This window comes from Ziziphus jujuba, chromosome 6 (genome assembly GCF_031755915.1).
Source record: "Ziziphus jujuba cultivar Dongzao chromosome 6, ASM3175591v1".
NCBI classification, from domain to species: Eukaryota; Viridiplantae; Streptophyta; class Magnoliopsida; order Rosales; family Rhamnaceae; genus Ziziphus; species Ziziphus jujuba.
The window spans coordinates 29625685-29645804 of NC_083384.1; the positions used below are offsets into that span (position 1 = coordinate 29625685).

At 34.6% G+C, this 20120-nt stretch overlaps 1 protein-coding gene across 1 annotated transcript; it reads right to left on the reverse strand.

Moving 5' to 3' along the window:
* Positions 1 to 907: 907 nt before the first annotated feature.
* Positions 908 to 19959, reverse strand: LOC107424053 (TMV resistance protein N-like). The gene is made up of 6 exons (XM_060817963.1): positions 19768 to 19959; positions 19436 to 19635; positions 6232 to 6239; positions 5126 to 6054; positions 1789 to 1917; positions 908 to 1699 (listed from the first exon to the last, which is right to left on the reverse strand). Exons 1-6 carry the CDS (start codon positions 19957 to 19959, stop codon positions 908 to 910), a joined length of 2250 nt encoding a protein of 749 aa, XP_060673946.1.
* Positions 19960 to 20120: the final 161 nt, after the last annotated feature.

Sequence of the window (20120 nt, forward strand, 5' to 3'; positions counted from 1 at the left end):
TCACCTTATAAACAGTCCCATAACGTTGAGTTTCTTAAAATGTGGTTCATCATGGTCTTCTTCCTCAAGAGAATCAATAGCTTCACTTCCACTTGATTCACAACCTTCAATGAGGAGTCTAAGTTTTTGCATATAACGTCTCTAGGTCTCAAATGTATAGAAACCGAACCCCAAACTTCTTAATCTTGTCAGGCCCGTGTCCTCTATAACCAAGGTATTTAAACCAGATACGGAGAGACACCTCAGTCCAACAAGTAGGTGGCCAAGTTATTCCAAACATTTCTTCTAGCCTCGGTTTTGTTTCATACCACATGAGCACGTGATCTGAACTGACCTTCCTATGCTCAAGATGTTGGAACCTAAAAAAACCATACTCACTAAAACAACAGAAGGTTTTGGAATTGGATTTCCAATGAAATTCAAGTGATATACATTTGTAATTTATATTCTGATGAAGAAAAATGCAGCAAATGAAAGCCAAGAAGTTGTCATAATTCCGATTTGGAGGAAGAACAATATTATCGATTGAAGTCCCACAAGTTTGATGGTTGAACAACTCTAGAATTTCATCTCCCGGATAGCAAAAATACACTGATCTAGCAACTAGGGCCTGTTTCATGAACGGGAAATTAATCAACTTTCTCAAATATTATAAACCATGTCAGCAAAGGAAGAGAAATAGACATACATACAGTTGATCCAAAGTGCAAACGATGAAGAATATGAATTAATGCCTCATCAGCAAGCATGTTGCGTGTGTTCTGATTCAATTTTCCACAACCGTAAAATTCAAAGTAATCAGGACATGAACGTGGTTTTTTGGCAAGGGGATCCGCTTCCAGGAATGGTGAAACACTCCTAATATTAGAAATGTTCTCCAGTGATGTGCAGTGACATGCAGACACACTTAAATATTGAGATGGAACCTCTGCAAAGATTTCAATCTCTGACAATAATCCACGCACAAGGTGTTCAAAGATGGTGGAATGGGAGGCAATTTTTCAATTTTTGAACAGTTGAAGAGCGATATCAGCCTAAGGTTCCTTAATTTACATAGACCATTGGGAAGAAACTCAAGGTCCTTGCATTCATCCATAAGTACAACTTCAAGGGAAACTAGATTTTCAATCGACTCTGGCAACTCTCTAATCCCACTCAGACTTAGATAAAGTGTTATTAACCGTACCATAGGCTCCAAGATTTCTGGAAACCCTTTCAGTTTCTTACAACCACATAGACGTAATGATTCAATAGATTTCAAATGACAAATGCTTGTTGGAAGACTTTTATGTCTTTTACAAAACTTCAAATCTAATTCAACAAGACTCGACCCAATTGATGGGGGCACAGTTTCTATTGCCGTCTTATTCAAACCTAAATATCTTAAATTGGGTGCAAACTTTTGAGAAATGTGAGCCTGAGATGAGTAGAGACATAAATTGCTCGTAAAATTTTGGATCCAACTTTTAGATAATCCTTCTGTTCTCTTGAACATCTCTTTAACATCTCTGAGTTTAAAGCAGCCATTCAAATTTAGATAAGTAAGCTTGTCAAGATTTTGAAGACATGAACAAACCTGAACCAAGCTTGTACAGCCTTCAAGATTTATCCTTTCCAGATTAGGAGCCTGTGTCAAATATAGTAGTTGAGTAAGGAACTCAGAATAACTAAGATCCATCCTTTTTAACACCGGAAGAGACTGTAAAACAAAGGAGAAAAGGGGGTTAATTTTACTTCATATATGCATGCACTTTAACATCTTAATCAATATAACTAAATTAAGCATACCATAACTTTGTGACTATTCCAAAGCTTTTCAACATGGCTGCCATGAAGTACAAGTTCAACAAGATTCTCAGGAATAAATTTTGACGGCAACGATTTTGATGGGTATAAGTCCCATTGTAAAAACCGTAACTTAGAAGAAAGATAAGAGTAAAGAGCTTGAGTGTCAAGACCCATCCAAAACTCCTCACCGGAACCCTAGACAAGCCCTAATCCCAGGGCAACCCTACCGGACCCTCCAATGGAAAGTTCGGCAGAACCTCCTCTAAGGGTTGGACTTACCACAAATTTCCTGCATTGAAAACACACTTCTATATTCATCCCCTTATTCCTCCCACAATACTACAAATTGATTCCGCAATTTTACAGTACTTCACAGGAATAACAGTAATCCAGTGCATAAATAATACATAAGTGTCCAGAAAAGTATACAGAGCTTCATGAAGTACTATTAAGCAGAGAATACAACAAGGATGAAAGAAATATTACAATTGAAATGAACAAATACAAAGGTACTTCTCGAACTAAGACAGCGACGAAGATTTGGTTCGCTCCGAAAGAACGTCTACCACCCCTTGCAACTAAGGGAACGGAACTTAAAAACGTGAGATGCTAATCATCTCAGTGAGTGACCCTATCTACTGAACACTTTGAATATTAATAATATAACAAATAAGAGAATTTAATTTAATACCGACAATTAAATAGATAAATAAATAATAAACAATTGAAAGTAATAATTTCTCTCAAAACCCTCACTATTCACTCCGTTGGAAATGTTCCCTTTTTAAAACATTTTCACAAAACCCAATATTCGTATTTCCCGAAAACCAAGGGATCAAATAATTTAATAAACAATAAATAAATACCCCAAATATAAATAAAATGTAATAAAATATGATAAATAATTTTGAACACTTTGGGGTTTGAAATTTCCATCCAAAAATTTATACTTGACGCACCACACCATATACCAGTGATGCCCTCCGATACCCAGCGTCCCGAGCACCGACTGGCGGGAGATTAAGAGAGAAACTTGCATACGGCACTTCAGTGTCCTGACAGTACTACTGCTGAAACCGTCATCCCGGCCAAGGAGGGGGGCGGCTGTGGCCAATATCAAACTTGCCTACCCTCGGTCCAATGGCAACTCACGGGAGACATAATAACTTGCGTGCTAACCACATATACACCGGAACACCAATACTGTATGAGTGCTTCTAAAATAATTATTAAATTAATTATTACAGTACCGATTTTCCAAAAACTACCGTGGGAAATATACCAGTTTTCAAATTTACTATCCCACATATTTTCCTTTAACATACCCGGTACGAAACCATCGATAACAATATAAAAATAAATTTTCTCGTAACACGAGGTCCAACAAATAATATTCCATGGGCATAATTATAAAATTTAAACCACCAATTAAACAAATATTGTCCTTAAAATATTTAAACCAATTATGCCCAAAAATAATATAAAAATCCAAACACAATTCATTAATGAAAATACCTTGCTCATGTGTAATAAATATAATTAAATCACAATAATATAATAATCGAGAATTTCTTAATAACCCAAAATTCCGTTTAGCATCAATGGGTAAATATTTATATATAAAATAATATTTTTTCCCGATTATATTTAAATTCCACCACATGAGCATAATTCCAGATATCAATTAAACACCAATTAAATATAATTAATTACCCCAAAATATTTTTAAAGGTGGGTCACTCACCTTAAGCACGTATATCAGCTAAGATCCTCCACAGGATCAACTCCACTACCCACACACGTGCACCTAAAACATCCACAGTACACCAACCAAATATATTAATATTTTAATCGGGTAACTCCCAAATGGGTACCCGGGGAGCGAACACAAATGACATCTAAAATTGACGAGTAATATACCGAATCAAAGCTTGAGTGACGAGGATCACGGATCCGGTCTTACTTCTCGGAGATCGGACCCGAGGTGGCCGGAATCTCGCCGAAAAGCTTTTGGGATTCAACTCTTCGATTCTCCCAAACCATCGCCAATTGGAGGAAAAGGATACCGGATTTGGATTCAGGAGGTCGGAATTAGTGGAGAGGGACAGGAGATGGGGCTGGGTACTCACCGGAACAGGGAGTTCTCCGGCAAGCCGTCACGGTCACCGGCAACCGTCGCCACCGGCGGTGCGTGCGGCGATCGATGGCCGTGATTTTTGGAGGTTTTGTAGCTTGAAGGGAGAGGGTTCCAACGGTACCGGCGGTGACAAGAACGGAGGCTGGAATGTGGAGATCTCGGCGGTGAAAGGATTTGGCGCTGCCGCCGAAAAAAGCCTCAATCCGGGCTCGTTGCCAGTCGGTTGGCCGTGAAATTTTGGGGTTCGGCCAGGAATGAGGAGGCACTCCCTTTTGGCCAGCGCGTGTAGCAAGAATCAGCCGGAAAATTTGACAACTCCGGTGGCCGGTCGTTTCTCTCTCTCCCTCTCTCTCTCCTCCCCGTCGTTTTTGTCAAATAAAAGCCACCGTGGGTGAGACTGTTCACCCACGTGGACCAAGTAGGTGCCGACACATGCGTTACTGTGCACTTAAGCCAGATATAATAAAATATTATAGTATCCGGCGAACTTCATACGTCCATAACTTTTTAACCAGATGTCCAATTTAAGCGTGCCGCTAGTCTATGAACTCGTATCGACGAGTACTTTACAACCATACAAAATTCAAAACAAAATTATACAACGATAAAAAGTCAACTCCCGGCACCTCTTGGACAGTTTGCACCTCGATTTGTTTTGCCCATAACTCTCAATCCGTAGCTCCGTTTTGGACGTGCTACTAGTCTACGAACTCGGGGCATCATGCACTTCGCCACGGTACCATGGTCAACTAGAAATTTCAACTGGAACAAAAAGTCAACTTTTGACCTACTCGGTCAATGGTCAACCTCGGTCAATGTGCACGAATTTCGATGTGGTTTGGGATGGGGTGTTACATCGAGGAATGGACAGTTTTAACTTGTGGATCCACTCATTTCTGGTAGTATCATCATGACCATAAGAAACTTTGAGAATTCGTAGGTTGCGCATATTGGAGAAGGCTCTATGACCCATTATAACATTTTTTTTTAATTTCAGACATGTCCAATGATATGACTTCAACTGCTGCGGTTCCCTGGCATTTAAGATGCACATCAATGTTATAATAAATAGGATAAAATTAAGGGAAATTTGTTAAGAACTCGTTGGTTTATATGGACCTAATTTTGTTTGTTTGAAATGGTTTTGTAAGAAGAAATTCTATCACTTTTAGAAGAAATCAATAATTCATTTATACTTACTGTACAATTTTCCAATACATCACAAACTTCCACAGCATTGCACAACCTACTGCGATTACCAGGTTCTTTATCTTCATCACATACAATTGCCCGACCCATTTGACGTAGCAAATCATGCATCCATAGCTTGTCACTTTCACCATTTTCAATTAAACACTTCTCAATGAGGACACTTAGTTCTATTTCCATAGTGGAATTACCGCCACCTAATATTCTTTCTACATGGCCTCTTGTAAAAAAGGAATTAAATAAGCAAGCAGTGTCAAGAAATATTTCCTTGGTCCCTTTATCTAACCCGTCGTAACTAACTTTCAACACTTTTTCAATTTCTGAATCTTGAACCCTTTTCAGCTTCTTCAGTGCACTTTCCCAATCTATTTGACTTCTACAGCAAAGGAAAGAGCCCAAGACCTTAAAAGCTAGTGGGTTCCCATTAGCATATCTTATTACCTCTAAAACCATTTCATCATCAATGGTTGGAGAGTTTTCACGAAATGCATGCAATCGGAAGAGCTCAAGAGATTCAATGACATTTAAGCTCTTAACCTGGTAAATACTATCGGCTGCTGTCCTAAGCACTTGCTTATCTCTAGTTGTAACAATGATTCTACATCCAGGAGCAAGTTCACAACATCCTTCAACTAAAACATTTAATTGGATTGAGCTATCCACATCATCCAAAACAATAAGTACCTTTTTACGTCGAAGTCTCTGAAAAATAATAGAAGGTAAAGCTTCAAGTGGGGTATCCATCTTTTGAATAGTTTTGTCATTCAATAAACAAGATATAAGATTCTTTCTCAGATGATCTAATCCTCCAGGTACTTTAATTGTTTCTCTAACATCTTCAAGGAAATAGCAACCTTCAAATAATTGAGAATTTGATAATTTTTGAAATACAGCTTTGGCAAGGGGAGTCTTTCCAATACCTGCCATGCCCCAGATACCTATAATTCAAACATCTTTTGAGTCGATGGATAATATCCTTTCAATTTTCTTTATATTTTCTTTGATTCCAATGAGCCCCTTGAAATATTGCTCATCTGATGATTGATATTGCAACAATCTTTCCAAAATATTTTTGACAATTTCTTGAACTAACTCACTCTCACCCCTAGAAAAATGAAGCATTACAGTTGTAAGAAAAATAGTACTCACCAAGTCTTAATATAAAAGCAAAATGTTTAAATTTTACTACGCTGTTCGCCATATTCAATTTTTAAATCCTATATTTATTGAGGTTGTTACCAATTAAAAATAAAAATAATATTATTTATTGACTATTTTTTATTATTATTATATTAGTTCACTGTCTTATTGTTTTAATATGGAATTTATAAATTAATCTTTTGAATCAATCATGTGGCAAAATATACCTAATGATAGTGCTTTTCATATTTTTGTTGGTAAAGGGAACTTAAACACAAGAATGCTATGAATTCAGCTTTATGTTTGGTATAGCTTTGTTATTCAAAAAGTTCTACTTGAGAGCCAAAAGTAATTTTTCCCAAAAAAAAAAAAAAAAAAAAAAAAGATAAGCATTTGACTACAGTTATCAATTACTTATTGACAAAAAAAGTAGATTTTTTAAACAATTTTAGAAAAGCCAACTGTCAGAACTCATCCAAAATTCCTTATCAGAACCTAAATTAACTGTGACTAGGAAACTCTACTGGACCGTCCTTCAGAAAATTCAATAACATTATCCCTGAGGATTAACCGTGCCCCAAAAATTTCCTGCACAGAAAACACTCCGCTATCACACTACCTTATTCTTACCACCTTACTACAAAATATTTCCATAAAGTATAGTACTTCAGTAATAAAGCATAAGAATACAATTGCCGCAAATAAAATTAATAAAAACAAATACCTTTAGGATTCATGTCCACTCACATCACCTACTTAATACAATCCTATATTTCTATACTATTTTATAAATACACCAAGTGCATAAATGTAGATAGAATGGTAACAAAACAACAACAACAATAACAGTAAGAATAATAATAATAATAATAATAATAATGGTAATAATATTAGTAGAATTTATCTGAGGACTATCATACTTGTCCAAAGGCTATCATATGTATTCAAAGGCTATCATATTTGCTTGATGAGATGTATACGATAAGTATGCAATTGATATGAGTTATGATAATAATAACAGTAACAAATTTATAACTAAACAATAATAACAATAATAATAATAAATAATAATTATAACTACGGTAATAATTAACATTTAAGCAATGACAAATAATAATAATAGCAAATGATAATAATAATAAAATGATAACAAGTAGTAATAATAATAATTTTAACAACAAATAATGATATTAATAGAGAATTATAATCATAAATAGTTAAAATAAAATAAATTATAATAGAATAAAATTTTAAAATTTATAAATATTTTACGTGATTCGCACATTTAGATTTGCAACAGAGATATGCTCGATATACCATATAACATGCTAATATACAGTCTCTTGATATCATCTATTGCAATTATACCACTACTAATACAGTCTGGGATGGTTATCTATAATGGTCATCCAATCTACTAATCTCGTAGGCAATAGAGTCATAAGACGAAGTTATTCATGGGCTGAATCGAGTCATTATCCCATACGATGTGATACATAAGGACATATATGTATACATGAAAATACACGTGATGTACCATAAAATATAGAAATGGTGTCAAATAGTACTAGACATCCCAATGACTATTCTGATAGGGAGGTTAAACAGAAAAGCCTGCGATTAGTCACCTTAGCATCCCATGGTGCTGATTGCTAATAATTTACTATGGCTAAACAAGTCGTCCTTCGACTAAGGAGAAAATGGTTGATGCTCACTAAGAAAATATACTTGTCAATTCTCAAGCTCATAACTCCCAAATGATAGCCATATATGCATGCACGATAATCCATAATAATCAACCATCCTACGACCGAAGAGGAAGATGATTGATGCTCACTACGTAAATATATTTGCATATTCTCTCTCACCATAGCTCACAAAGGATGACTATATATATAACTTGTGCGCTAATCCATATAATAACCAGTTATCTCTCGGCTAAAGAAAATGGCAGTTGATACTCATTTTGCAAAGTAGTTACCAATCTTTTGGTCCATGGCTCCTATAGGATGACCATAATATAATAACAAATTATCTTGAGGTCAAGAAAGGAGATGATTGATGCTCATTATACGAAGTACTTGTCAATTCCCAAGTCCATGACTCCTACAGGATGACCATAATATAATAACTAGTTATATATAATAACTAATCATCTTGCGGTCAAGGAAGGGGCGACTGCTACTTGATGTGTGAAATACTTGTCAACGAAGGAGGCTGTGTGAAATACTTGTTAAGAAGAAGGCAACCGATCCTTACTGTACGAAATATTTACCAGCCCTCGGGTCCATAGCTCTCATAAGATAACCATAATATAACAACCAATCATCCTGCAATTAAAGAGGAGGGCGGCTGATGCTAGCTGTGCAAATATATTTACCAACCCTCATATCCATGGCTCGCACAAGGTAATCACACATACTATGCACTAAACCATAAATACAATACAGAATACCAGTACATCTAAAAATTATAAAATTGTATAATATTATAAATATCAAAATTTGATAAAATACGACCAAATTTATACATTTTACTAAATCTATACATTTCCATATTTCCTTTTAAACAACTGCATAAATGCAACAATTTTATAAAATTAATTACTTCTACAATAATTTCAATTTCACCATTATTCAAATACAAAAATATATTTTTATATATTAAAAATGAATATCTTTTTAAAATTTTTAAAATTAATTTATGAAAAATCATATTAAATCACATGAAATTTCACACAAAAATAAACACACACAAATATATATTTTATTTTGTATAATAAATTTAATAAGAGGATATAACAATAAATCTCACCATAATTTAGCATAATAATTTCTTTATAACCATAAACATAATTCTATGCAATAGATATATTTAAATCACATAAATTCTACACAATCAAATTAAATAACAATTTTCTTCAATTTTAAAACATACATAATATTTTTTCAAAATTTCCAATAACACAAATATATATATACACAACTATATCTATACAAGCATATGTATCCATCTACATACATTTATATATATTTGTACACATATCTATATAGTTATATACATATAAACGTAATCTTTTTAATAAGAATATACATGCTCATATACATATTTATACAAATATATATATATATATATATATATGTATAAATAATGTATGTTCATATACACTCATATATACATAGACGTAATCACATATATTCACACACATACATAGGTGTTCATGTATATAAGGAAATTCTATGGTGCAGATAGTTCACACCGTGTTATGATGCAAACCTAAGCATTGACGACGATTTTTAAAAAACCATCATCTATAAACCATCATCTATACTCATCTTTGTATGATAATATTAACAACGATTTCTTCAAAAGCTATCGTTAATACTGAAGTTTGGATAATAAAAATGTGTAGACATCCGTACCATAGAAGAACTCCATATTTATACATATAAATATTTATATACTCAAATATAGAGTTCGTTTATGGTGCAGACATCTTTACCTTTTTATCATGTGGACCTCAATATTAACGATGATTTTTTAAGAAACCATCATCAATACTATCACATAAAGAAGAATATTGAGGATGGTGTTTTTCAAAAACCATTGTCAATATTGAGATTAACATGCAGACCATCGACACTGTAAAATTTTCTCTTAAATATTTATATATATATGTAAAGGCTATAATCCGGATGTCTAGATGAGTAGAAAAAGGATTAAAAACATGCTTTTTTTTTAGTGGCCGTTGGATGGGTATGGACGGCCAAGATTAGAAAATTTTTACCTTCCATTTCCTCTTCACCCACCCCTCTTCCACCACATTCGACACCACCTCTTTTTCGGTCAAGATTAGAAAATTTTTTTCCCTCCCATTTCCTTCCTCTGCCACCCCATTCGACACCACCTGCCACCATCTTCTCTCCCATTTCGACAGTCATTGGCTACTGTGAGCCCAACTAGACATACCCACATATCCAATCAGGCTATAGATTCAATTGTATTAAAAAAAAAAAAGAAAAAGTTTGCAAATTCTAAAAATTTATATTTACAACTTATAATTATGATATTTTTCTAACAGCTTATAATATTTTATATTTATTGTAAGTATATAAATTCTCAATTTTATTTTGGATTAGTAATAGTTATGAACTTTAATAATGGTTGTGAAGCAAAATGGGTGTTGGCTAAAATGACCAATCTAAAGCGAACCAAAACCCATAACCGACACCATGATCATGAGAGAAGAAATGAATCTGTTAGTTGGTGCTATTGAGTGAGTGTGGGACATTGTGAGAAATGTTTTGCAGAAGGAGCAGTTCCTTAACTAGGAATTATTGTAAAAGAGTGGTTAGGTGGTCGTCTTCTATGCTACCTCTCTCTTGCCTCTCCAAGAGGGAAAAGAGACTATTGCACACATAGCCAAAAAATTAGACCTTTGTATCTAGATTTCAAATCTGTTTCTGGGTTTCTTAGATTTAGGCTCTCATTTAGTTTTTCTTCTTGGATTTTCCTTTTTCCTTTTTCTTTTTTACCAATTATTTTTATGGGAATTAGCTTAGTGGAAGAATAGAAAGAGCAAAAAATGTCTGTGAAGAGCAGAGGATGGGGGTAGGAGAGATAGCCACGATGAATGTTATAACAAGGAAGTGGACTCTTTTGCTATGTGTAGGCAAGTTCTGTGCTGGAATGTTCTTCACAAACAGGTATCTACCTTCGATGGGTTTCTTTTGCTTATTTTAAATTTGCAACTTATTTGTTGCTTAGTGGTTTGGTTTAGAGTACATTACGCATTGGGCTCACAATGGCTGATGACTACCAAAAATGGAAGAGAAGAAGGTGGCAGATGGGGTCAAATGGGGTGGAAGAGGATGGAAATGGTAGGTAGAAATTTTTTTTCTAATCTTGTGAAAACAATTTCTAATCTTGACTGTCCCATACCCATCCAATGGCCAAAAAACAAAGAAAGGAATGTTTTAATCCCTTTTTCTACCCATCTGGATGTCCGAATTATAACCCCCTTTATATATATATATATATATATGCATCTATTCGCATATCAAAGGAGTACACATATATACTTATGCATGTATATATATATATATATATAAATATGCATTTGCAAATATACATTTACATATCTATACATAAACATATACATACATATACAATTTGATATAATTATCACATTAAATACAAAATTTATTCAAAAATAGTAACTTTTCAAATATACCACCATAATTCACAGACAAAGTACCAATAGAAAACTAATGAGATGAAGAACACGCCACTGACCTCTGCTAAGCTCAACACTGCTAATGTTGGCCAGAAAATAATCGAACTGTTTCAACCAAACTTCCCTCCAATGTATCTCACAAACAATTTGGAATTTGAATGAATGGAGGCCATTTTTAATAATACAGGTTCAAAAACTAGGGGGAAAGACTGATCTTATGGTTGGAGACCACCAGAAAACTAGCCAACAAGAGAAATATCAACTGAGTAAAGAACCAATCTTATGGCCAGATGTCAGGACCCGTCCAGAATTCCTCCCCGGAACCCTAGACAAGCTCTGATCCCAGGGAAATACCACCGAACCTTCCAATGGAAAATCCGGCAGCACCTCCCCTAAGGGTAGGACTAACCAAAAATTTCCTGCACTGAAAACACACTTCTATATTCATCCCCTTATTCCTCCCACATTACTACAAGTTGATTCCACAAATTTATAGCACTTCAAATTAACAACAGTAATCCAGTGCATAATTAATACACAAGTGTCCAATACAGTATACAGAGCATTATGAAGTACTACTAAGTATAGAATACAACATGGATGAAAGAAATATTACAATTTCAATAAATGAAGAACAGGGTACTTCTCGAACTAAGACAGCGATGAAGATCAAGTCCGCTCCGGATGAATACCGACAAACCTGGTACCTAGAGGAACAGAATTTAAAAATATGAGATGCTAATCATCTCAGTGAGTGACCCTATCTACTATACAATTATAATACCACGATAATTAAGTAGATAAATAATAATTAATTAAAAGTAATAATTTCTCTCAAAACCCTTACAATTCTCTCGGTTGGAAAAGTTCCCCTTTTAAAATATTTTCACAAAACCCTTTACTCGTAATCCCCGAAAACCAATGCATCAATTTATTCAACTAAATATCCAATAAAATATAATAAATCAAGCATCCAAAATTTATAATTAAAAGAAATTAATTTATGAATAATTAAGTAAAGTAAAAAATTAAACCAATTTAAAGTCCCCATTCAAATAAATACCAAAAACAGTATTAATTATATTCTTAATTCCAATACAATTTCAAAATATTTATTTTAAAATCCCAGTTCTGAAAATCAATTGATGCACCCACTATATACCAGTGGCGCCAATAGTACCCAGCGTCCCAAGGTACCGCCAGACAGGAGGTTATAGAGAGAAACCGGCATACGGTCACGTGGCATCCCACTGCACCGCTGCAAACAGGTGTCCCGGCCATAGAGGGGCGGCCTACCCTCATCCGATGGCAAACATAGGACAACCCCATAAAATCACCTGCGCGCTACTCACACCCACCTGCGCGCTAATCACATCCGTGTGCACACTAACCATATCACATATAAACAGAACACCAGTACGTGTATGGTGCATCTAAAAATCATAAATCAATACATCTTAAAATTTCAAATTTTCCATAAATATACCGGTTTTATTCCATCCAATTAAACCCGTAAATTCTCCACAATTTCTTTATAATCAACGTCATAAATTCCATGATTTTCAAATCCACCAATTTAAATATTCAAATTCTTCCAATAGCATAAATATTTTTCTGAAATATAATAAATTGAATCACATAATATTCCATGGGAATACTTATAAAAATTGAAGTCACCAACATAAACAAATATTTTCCTTAAAATATTTGAAAATCAAATCATGCCCAAAATAATGTTAAAACCACAAGAATTTCATATATAATTGAATTCCAAAATTCTCAATACCATAAAATAATTTTCACATGGCATAAACTTATATAGTGCATATTTTCTTTAATCAAAATAAATCCACCAATAATTTCCACAATAATTAATTAAATATTTGACACAGAGAATATAAATTTCAAATATTCAATTCACACCAAATATTCACAAATTTAATTCCCGAAATTAATTTGAAGGTGGGTCACTCACCTTAAGCACGTATCTCAATCAAGATCCTCCGCAGGATCGACTTCACTACTCACACGTGCACCTAAACATCCACAATACACCAAACAACAAATATTAATATTTTAATCAGGTAACTCCCAAATTGGTACCCGGAGAGCGAACACCAAACGAAAACTAAAGTTGACGAGCAATATACCGAATTGAAGCTTGAGCGACGAGGATTACAAATTCGGTCTTACTTCCCGGAGATCTGGCCCATGGTGGCCGGAATCTCACCGGAAAGCTTTCGGGATTCAACTCTTTGATCCTCTCAATCCGTCGTGAATTGGAAGAAAAGCAACCCGGATTTGGATTTAGGGGGTCGGAATCAGTGGAGAGGGACCGGCGGTGCAACTGGGTACTCGCCGGAACAGTGACTTCCGGCGAGCCTCTGCGGTCACCGGCAACCTTCGCCGGTGGCGGCGCGTGCGGTGGCCGTTGGCTGAGATTTTTGGGGGTTTTGTAGATCAAGGGGAGAGGGTTCCAATGGGACCGGCGGCGAGGCAAATGGAGGCCAAACGGCGAAGAAATCGGGGTTTGAAGGTTTTCGGCGCCTCACCGGAAAACGCTCCGATCCCGGCGCATCGGAGGTCCGGTGCCTTGAAATTTGGTGGGCTGGCCGGAAATGAGGAGGTGGTGAGGGGTGGCTAGCATGTGTGGCCTGAAAACAGCCGGAAAGGGGTCAAACGGCGGTGGCCGGCGGTGGAGGGGAAAATCGCCACCGAGCTTCGCCGGCTCGATCTGGGCACGTCCGGCGGCCGGCGATCATGAAATTTTGGGGTTTGGCCGAAAATGGGGAGAGGCTTCCGTCTAGCCGACGCGTGTAGCAAGAATCGGCCGGAAAATTTGTCAATTCTGGCGGCCGATCGTCTCTCTCTCTCTCTCTCTCCCCCTTTCTCTCTTTCTCTCTCCTCCCTGAGATTTTTGTCAAATAAAAGCCACCGTGGGTGATACTATTCACCCACGTGGACCAATCAGGTGCCGACACATGGCGTTACTATGCACTTAAGCCAAATATAATAAAATATTACGATATCCGGTAAACTTCAAACGTCCATAACTTTTTAACCAGATGTCCGATTTAAGCATGCTGCTAGTCTATGAACTCATATCGACGAGTACTTTACATCCATCCATACAACTCCCGGCACCTTCTAGACAGTTTGCACCTCGGCTGGTTTTGCCCATAACTTTCAAACCGTAGCTCCGTTTTTTACGTGCTACTAGTCTACGAACTCGGGGCATCATGCACTTCGCCACGGTACCCTAGTCAACTCGAAATTTCAACTGGAACAAAAAGTCAACTTTTGACCTTCTCGGTCAACGGTCAACCTCGGTCAACATGCACGAATTCCGATGTGGTTTGGGATGGGGTGTTACACCAGAGGCCTCCAAAAAATCAACCAACAAGAGAAACACTGGCCGTCGGTGCTAGACCATCGATCTGGATGCATTCGCTGACCAAATGGCCAAAATTGGATAGTTGAGGTCCCTCAGCCGTGGGTCACCACACTTCCCAATGTATGCCATCCGACAGCCAAAGTATGGCCAACAGCCATTCAACGGAGAAGAGAGATAGAGAGAGAGAGAGAGAGAGGAGCTATTTTCTACCCTTATGGGAGGAGAGAAAGGGGAGGAAAAGACAGAAAAAGAAATACAAAAGAAAAAATAAGTTTTTTATTCAAAAATAATTTGTGACCCTCTTTCATCGTGACACATGGCATCTATTCAAACATTACAAATAACATCTTCCAAGTGGTGACACGTAGTACAAATGAAAGAATTTTTCAAATTTTTTATTATCTAGTAAAATTAATCCCTGAAAAAATAGATACAATTTTACAGACCCATAACTTTTCAACCATAAATTCAAATTAAACATGCCACCAATTTACAGACTCATATCGACAAACATTATCATATGGTATATAAATCAACATCAACATCCATATAGATAAAAAATCAACTTGGACTTAACGAGCAGTCCGAATTGCATTTTGTTTTAATCATAACTTTCCAATCTTAGCTCAGATTTTAATGTATTGCTAGTCTACGAACTCGTATCGATAGGTATCTCGCCACAGTAACTTGGTCAATACAAAATTACTCTCATAGTAAAAAATTAACTGTAGAACCCATTTGATCAACTTTGATCAAATTTGATCAAAAATTCAAATTTCAAATATTTTCTCAGATCAGATATTGCACCAAATTTTAAGCTTCTTAAAAAAGCTTTGCTCTTATCTTTTGCAAAAACTCTCTCACTTACCATAATTAACAAAAAAAGATTTTTTTGTTTTTTAATAAAAACACTCCTCACCATATTTTCCTTTAAATCCTAAACATTATATATATATATATATATATATATATATTTAAAGAACTATACATAAGCTAAAATCTAAGTAATAAAATTAAAATAATATAATTTATAAACAATAATATTTGCCACATTAATCTTTGTAAACGTTTTATGGTTATTAATTAACATTACTTATATAAAAAAATATTTGATGTTTAATAAAAAATAATATTGTACACATATAAGTAATAACCAACATTACTTATATTAAAAAATAGTTGATGTATAATAAAAAGATATAGTCATGAAAGGCTCTACAAATAAAAATTCTACTTAAATAAACTATACCAAAGGAATAATTATGTCAAAAATATAGTTCATGATGGCACATTCCATTGTTTTGCAAGAAATGGAAAATTTAAAACATAAGAATATTAGGAGCTCTTTTAAACATTTAAAAGAGTAGCAAATTCCATTTAGACTTTTTTGGTTTAGTTTTAATTACATTAGAATTGATATTGTTTGAAAAATTATTGCTAACGTCCAATACCTAATTTCTATTTTTATCAAAACCTGTTTATTAATTATTTTTTACTTGTTAATTTTAATAGTTAAAAGCCAAAATAATATTTTTACAATGTTATTTAATCATACAATATTGATTTTTGTTAACAAACAAAAACACACACACACACACAAAAACACAAAAGAACTATCTTCTCATTAAGAAGTTAGGTTTGTTTTGATAAATATAAAAAATTAAATAGAGATTAGTAATAATGTTTTAAAAGTATAGAATCTAAGTATAATTAAGAAAAGAAACCTAATGGATCTAAATGAAATTTGCCTTTAAAAGTGATTTTTTAAAAACAAGAATTACAATATATTTTAAATATTATTGGTAGTTTTACTAATAGGCCAAGTCTATAAAAAATAAAAATAAAAAATAAAAAAAATTCTAGGTTGCATATATGATAATTTTTAAGTCTGGTTTAAGGACATCCATAGCTCTCTGACATTATTCATGATAATATATGTGTTATGCTGGTGTTGATTTATACCTAATATTCTTTACACTTCAAACTTTTTAAAAAAATCTTCATTTATGCTTTTTTTTTTTTTAAATATCAAAAGTGACTAATTTATCTTTTTTATCAGTTTTACTAGTTAATTTTAACAACTAAAATAAAAAAAATAAAAATTAATATTTTATGATAAAATAACATTTTAAAAATTCAATTATTACATTTAATTGTTAAAATTAACTAATAAAAATTGAGCCACTTTTGATATTTTTAAATTGAGTCATTTAAAAATCATAATTTTTCAAAAGCATATATCTAGGTGACATTATGATAAATCTAAAGACATGTAAATAAAAATTTACCTTTAATTTAATAAAATTTTCTCATTTTATTTTTCAATATATATATATACTTGGTTTTGGCCCATTTGCTTTGTGTGACGGTCCGCACCTTTGGAATGGCTTAGTGGTATTTCGTAAACATTTGAAAGTTAGGATCTTCAATCCCAGACCATAGAAATCTTTTAAGAACTAGGATAGTGCATGTCAAATGGCGGGGCAAGATATGAAGGTTTACTAGAGAAAACCCCATTATGACTCATCGCACAAAGTGATATTTACAACTGCCAAAAAGGAAATGGCTAAATAAGCTCTTTAAGGGGGGGGGGGGGGGGGGAGGGGAGGTGGTCCGTGTCTGGCTCTCCACGGCCCCTGGCTCCAACTTCGAGCTTAGGCTAAGCGAGCCTCCCATGGGCGACGGCAAACTATGGGGCGGGCATTAACTGCCGCCTGTGCCAAAGGCTGAGTGTAGCATTCGCTATGCTATTTACTATCAGCTATGCCAAAGACACAAATAGGCCTTTGTTACAAGGTTGTGGCAAATGTGCCATTGAGCAGAGGCTCGGGTTCTGCCTCGCTCAAGAGGGTTAGAAACTAAGTAGTCACGGATGGGGCAAAACTATGCCGTCGGGTGGTATTTGTATGTGGGCTTTTGATCTTGTATTGCTCTCTTGGGTGGTATGTTGGCACGATGCTGGCGTGCATGCCTCAGGGTTATATGTTATTGGGGATGTGCATGGACCAAGGGCCGAATGGAGAGCTAGATTACTGGCTAGATCTTGGCACAAGATGGAGCTATAGGCTACCGAGTGGGCGTGAGGCCATCGAGCTAGCTTGTTAAACGGCATGAGCCTTGATGACTATAAGAACCTATAGATGGGACGAGCATCTTAGCTAATAGATTTGATGCCGAGAAGCGATCATAGTCGCCTATGTGCATGATTCGTGAGAGTAGTTCTCGTTAGTGAACCTCAGGGGTGTGCGATTGGTATCAGATGGGTCGATATATGAACTCAGATAGTAAAAAAGCTGGCCTTGACAAGAAAGTCTTGACACCGCAGATGAACTCAGATGGTCTATTTCCGCTGTTTAAAATGTAAGACCGTGACACTTTGCACGTGTGTTGATGTGTAATAGTGTTAGTCATGTATATATGTGTCTATCTATACATCTCCAAAAACAGTTACTTTATATAGATATTAAAACATTTGATCCACAAGTTAAAAGGGTTTGATATTATTTGTAATCTTAAAAAAAAAAAAAATTAAAGCCAAATACATTTTATTTATTAGTGTTAATTAATCAATATAATTTTCAACAAATAATATAAAATAATACATCATAATTCTTTTAAAACTTCCATTAACACATATACATCTAATAAAAATAATTACTTTAAAAATTTTATATTGAGTTATTAATCAAAATTTTGATTTAAAAATATTTATTTATTGACCCACATTGCATTCCAATTAATTTTTAAAATCAATTGCTAATATTATAGAGGAATAAAATCAAAATTAGGAATAATGATATTGAAATATTAATTTTATTAGAAAGTAATGAAAATATATTATAATATCAAAATTTAGATTAAAAAAAATTATAACTTATTAGTTCCTATTTAAAAATAAAAAAAACTTTTTAGTTGTTGCTTGTGTAATAGATGCTACTGAGAGGTCAAATCTAGCATCACAAGTCAACGGTAAAAAGGAAGTTATCGCATAGTTAAAGTACCAGTGATAATCAAAACCATATTAGGAATCTGTATCTGATTTAGCAAAATTATCATTATATCCTTGGCAAACTATCTTAAAAGGAAAATGATAAAAAATGATAGATTTAGGTATTTCAATTATAAACGACAACATTTTCAAAGTAAATAAATTTAAAAAAAAATCCAAAACAAAACAAAATGCAAAACGCACAAGGTACAGTCGTTTTTAACCACGTTGAATGGTGAAAAAGACCAAAACTCATCGACGCTCCCCATGTATAGTATAGACAAAGGACATATATATATATACGGAAATTCTATGGTGAGGACGGTTCACATGAGAATCGCAGTATTAATAACGGTTTTTCATAGTATTAAAGACAGTTTCTTAGAAAATCGTCACCAATACTATGAAAAACCGTCACCAATACTGTGGTCCGCATGAGGACCGTCTGCACCATAGATGGACTATATATATATATATATGTTGTGCCTTATTATCAGGCGGATCCCATTTTGCACTACTTGCTGGTAATAATAAATTAATTACCTGAAAGTCATCGAATTCAATCCACTTAGATTAGACGCTTCTATCAGTGCAGCCCTCCATTGACGCACCTTCTCCATTCCATCTTTAAAACGTTCTTCAAGTTCAACAAATGCAACTTTATAACTCCCCTTCTGTTTTCGCACGTCCGATGGGTCTATCTCATAAAAGATTGGAATGACAACACTCTGCTCATTTCTTTTCTTGCATTCAAGAATTTCCACCAGCTCATTCAAACACCATGTCGATGAAGCATAATTTTCAGAGAAAATGATAACCCAGATTTTGGAATTCTAGATAGCTTGGCCAAGTGTGGGTGAAATTTCATCACCGACCTGAAGTTCATGATCATCCATGAAAGTTGAGATGTACTTTGCAGATAAAGCAGAATCAAGATGGCTGAAAAATTTATTGCGGGTGTCTTCACCTCTGAAACTGAGAAACACATTATATTTTTTTTGAACCTCATGCTTTTGTTGAGGAGAAATTGGCAGAAAAAGAGGAGAAAAAGAAGAAGAAGAAGCCATGTTTACAAATTAAAGTTTACTTAGTGAAGAATAGTGTAGATACAGAGCTAAATATGGTGAAAATTTTATAAAGTAGATCCAAAAAATATTGACCAGGACTAACTTATAACAATAAGTCAACAGTCAATGCCCATTTGCGTGTGTCTGTGAATATCAAAGTA

What these genes read in the sequence shown, in the direction of transcription:
- LOC107424053 (XM_060817963.1), bottom strand. Translation starts at nt 19,959, where the DNA reads ATGGCTTCTTCTTCTTCTTTTTCTCCTCTTTTTCTGCCAATTTCTCCT. An exon ending in TGGATGATCATGAACTTCAG is followed by an intron (nt 19,636 to 19,767) that starts GTCGGTGATGAA and finishes CTTGAATGCAAG; the next exon opens with AAAAGAAATGAGCAGAGTGT. An exon ending in ATGTATTGGAAAATTGTACA is followed by an intron (nt 1,918 to 5,125) that starts GTAAGTATAAAT and finishes CTTTCTTCTAAG; the next exon opens with TTACGGTTTTTACAATGGGA.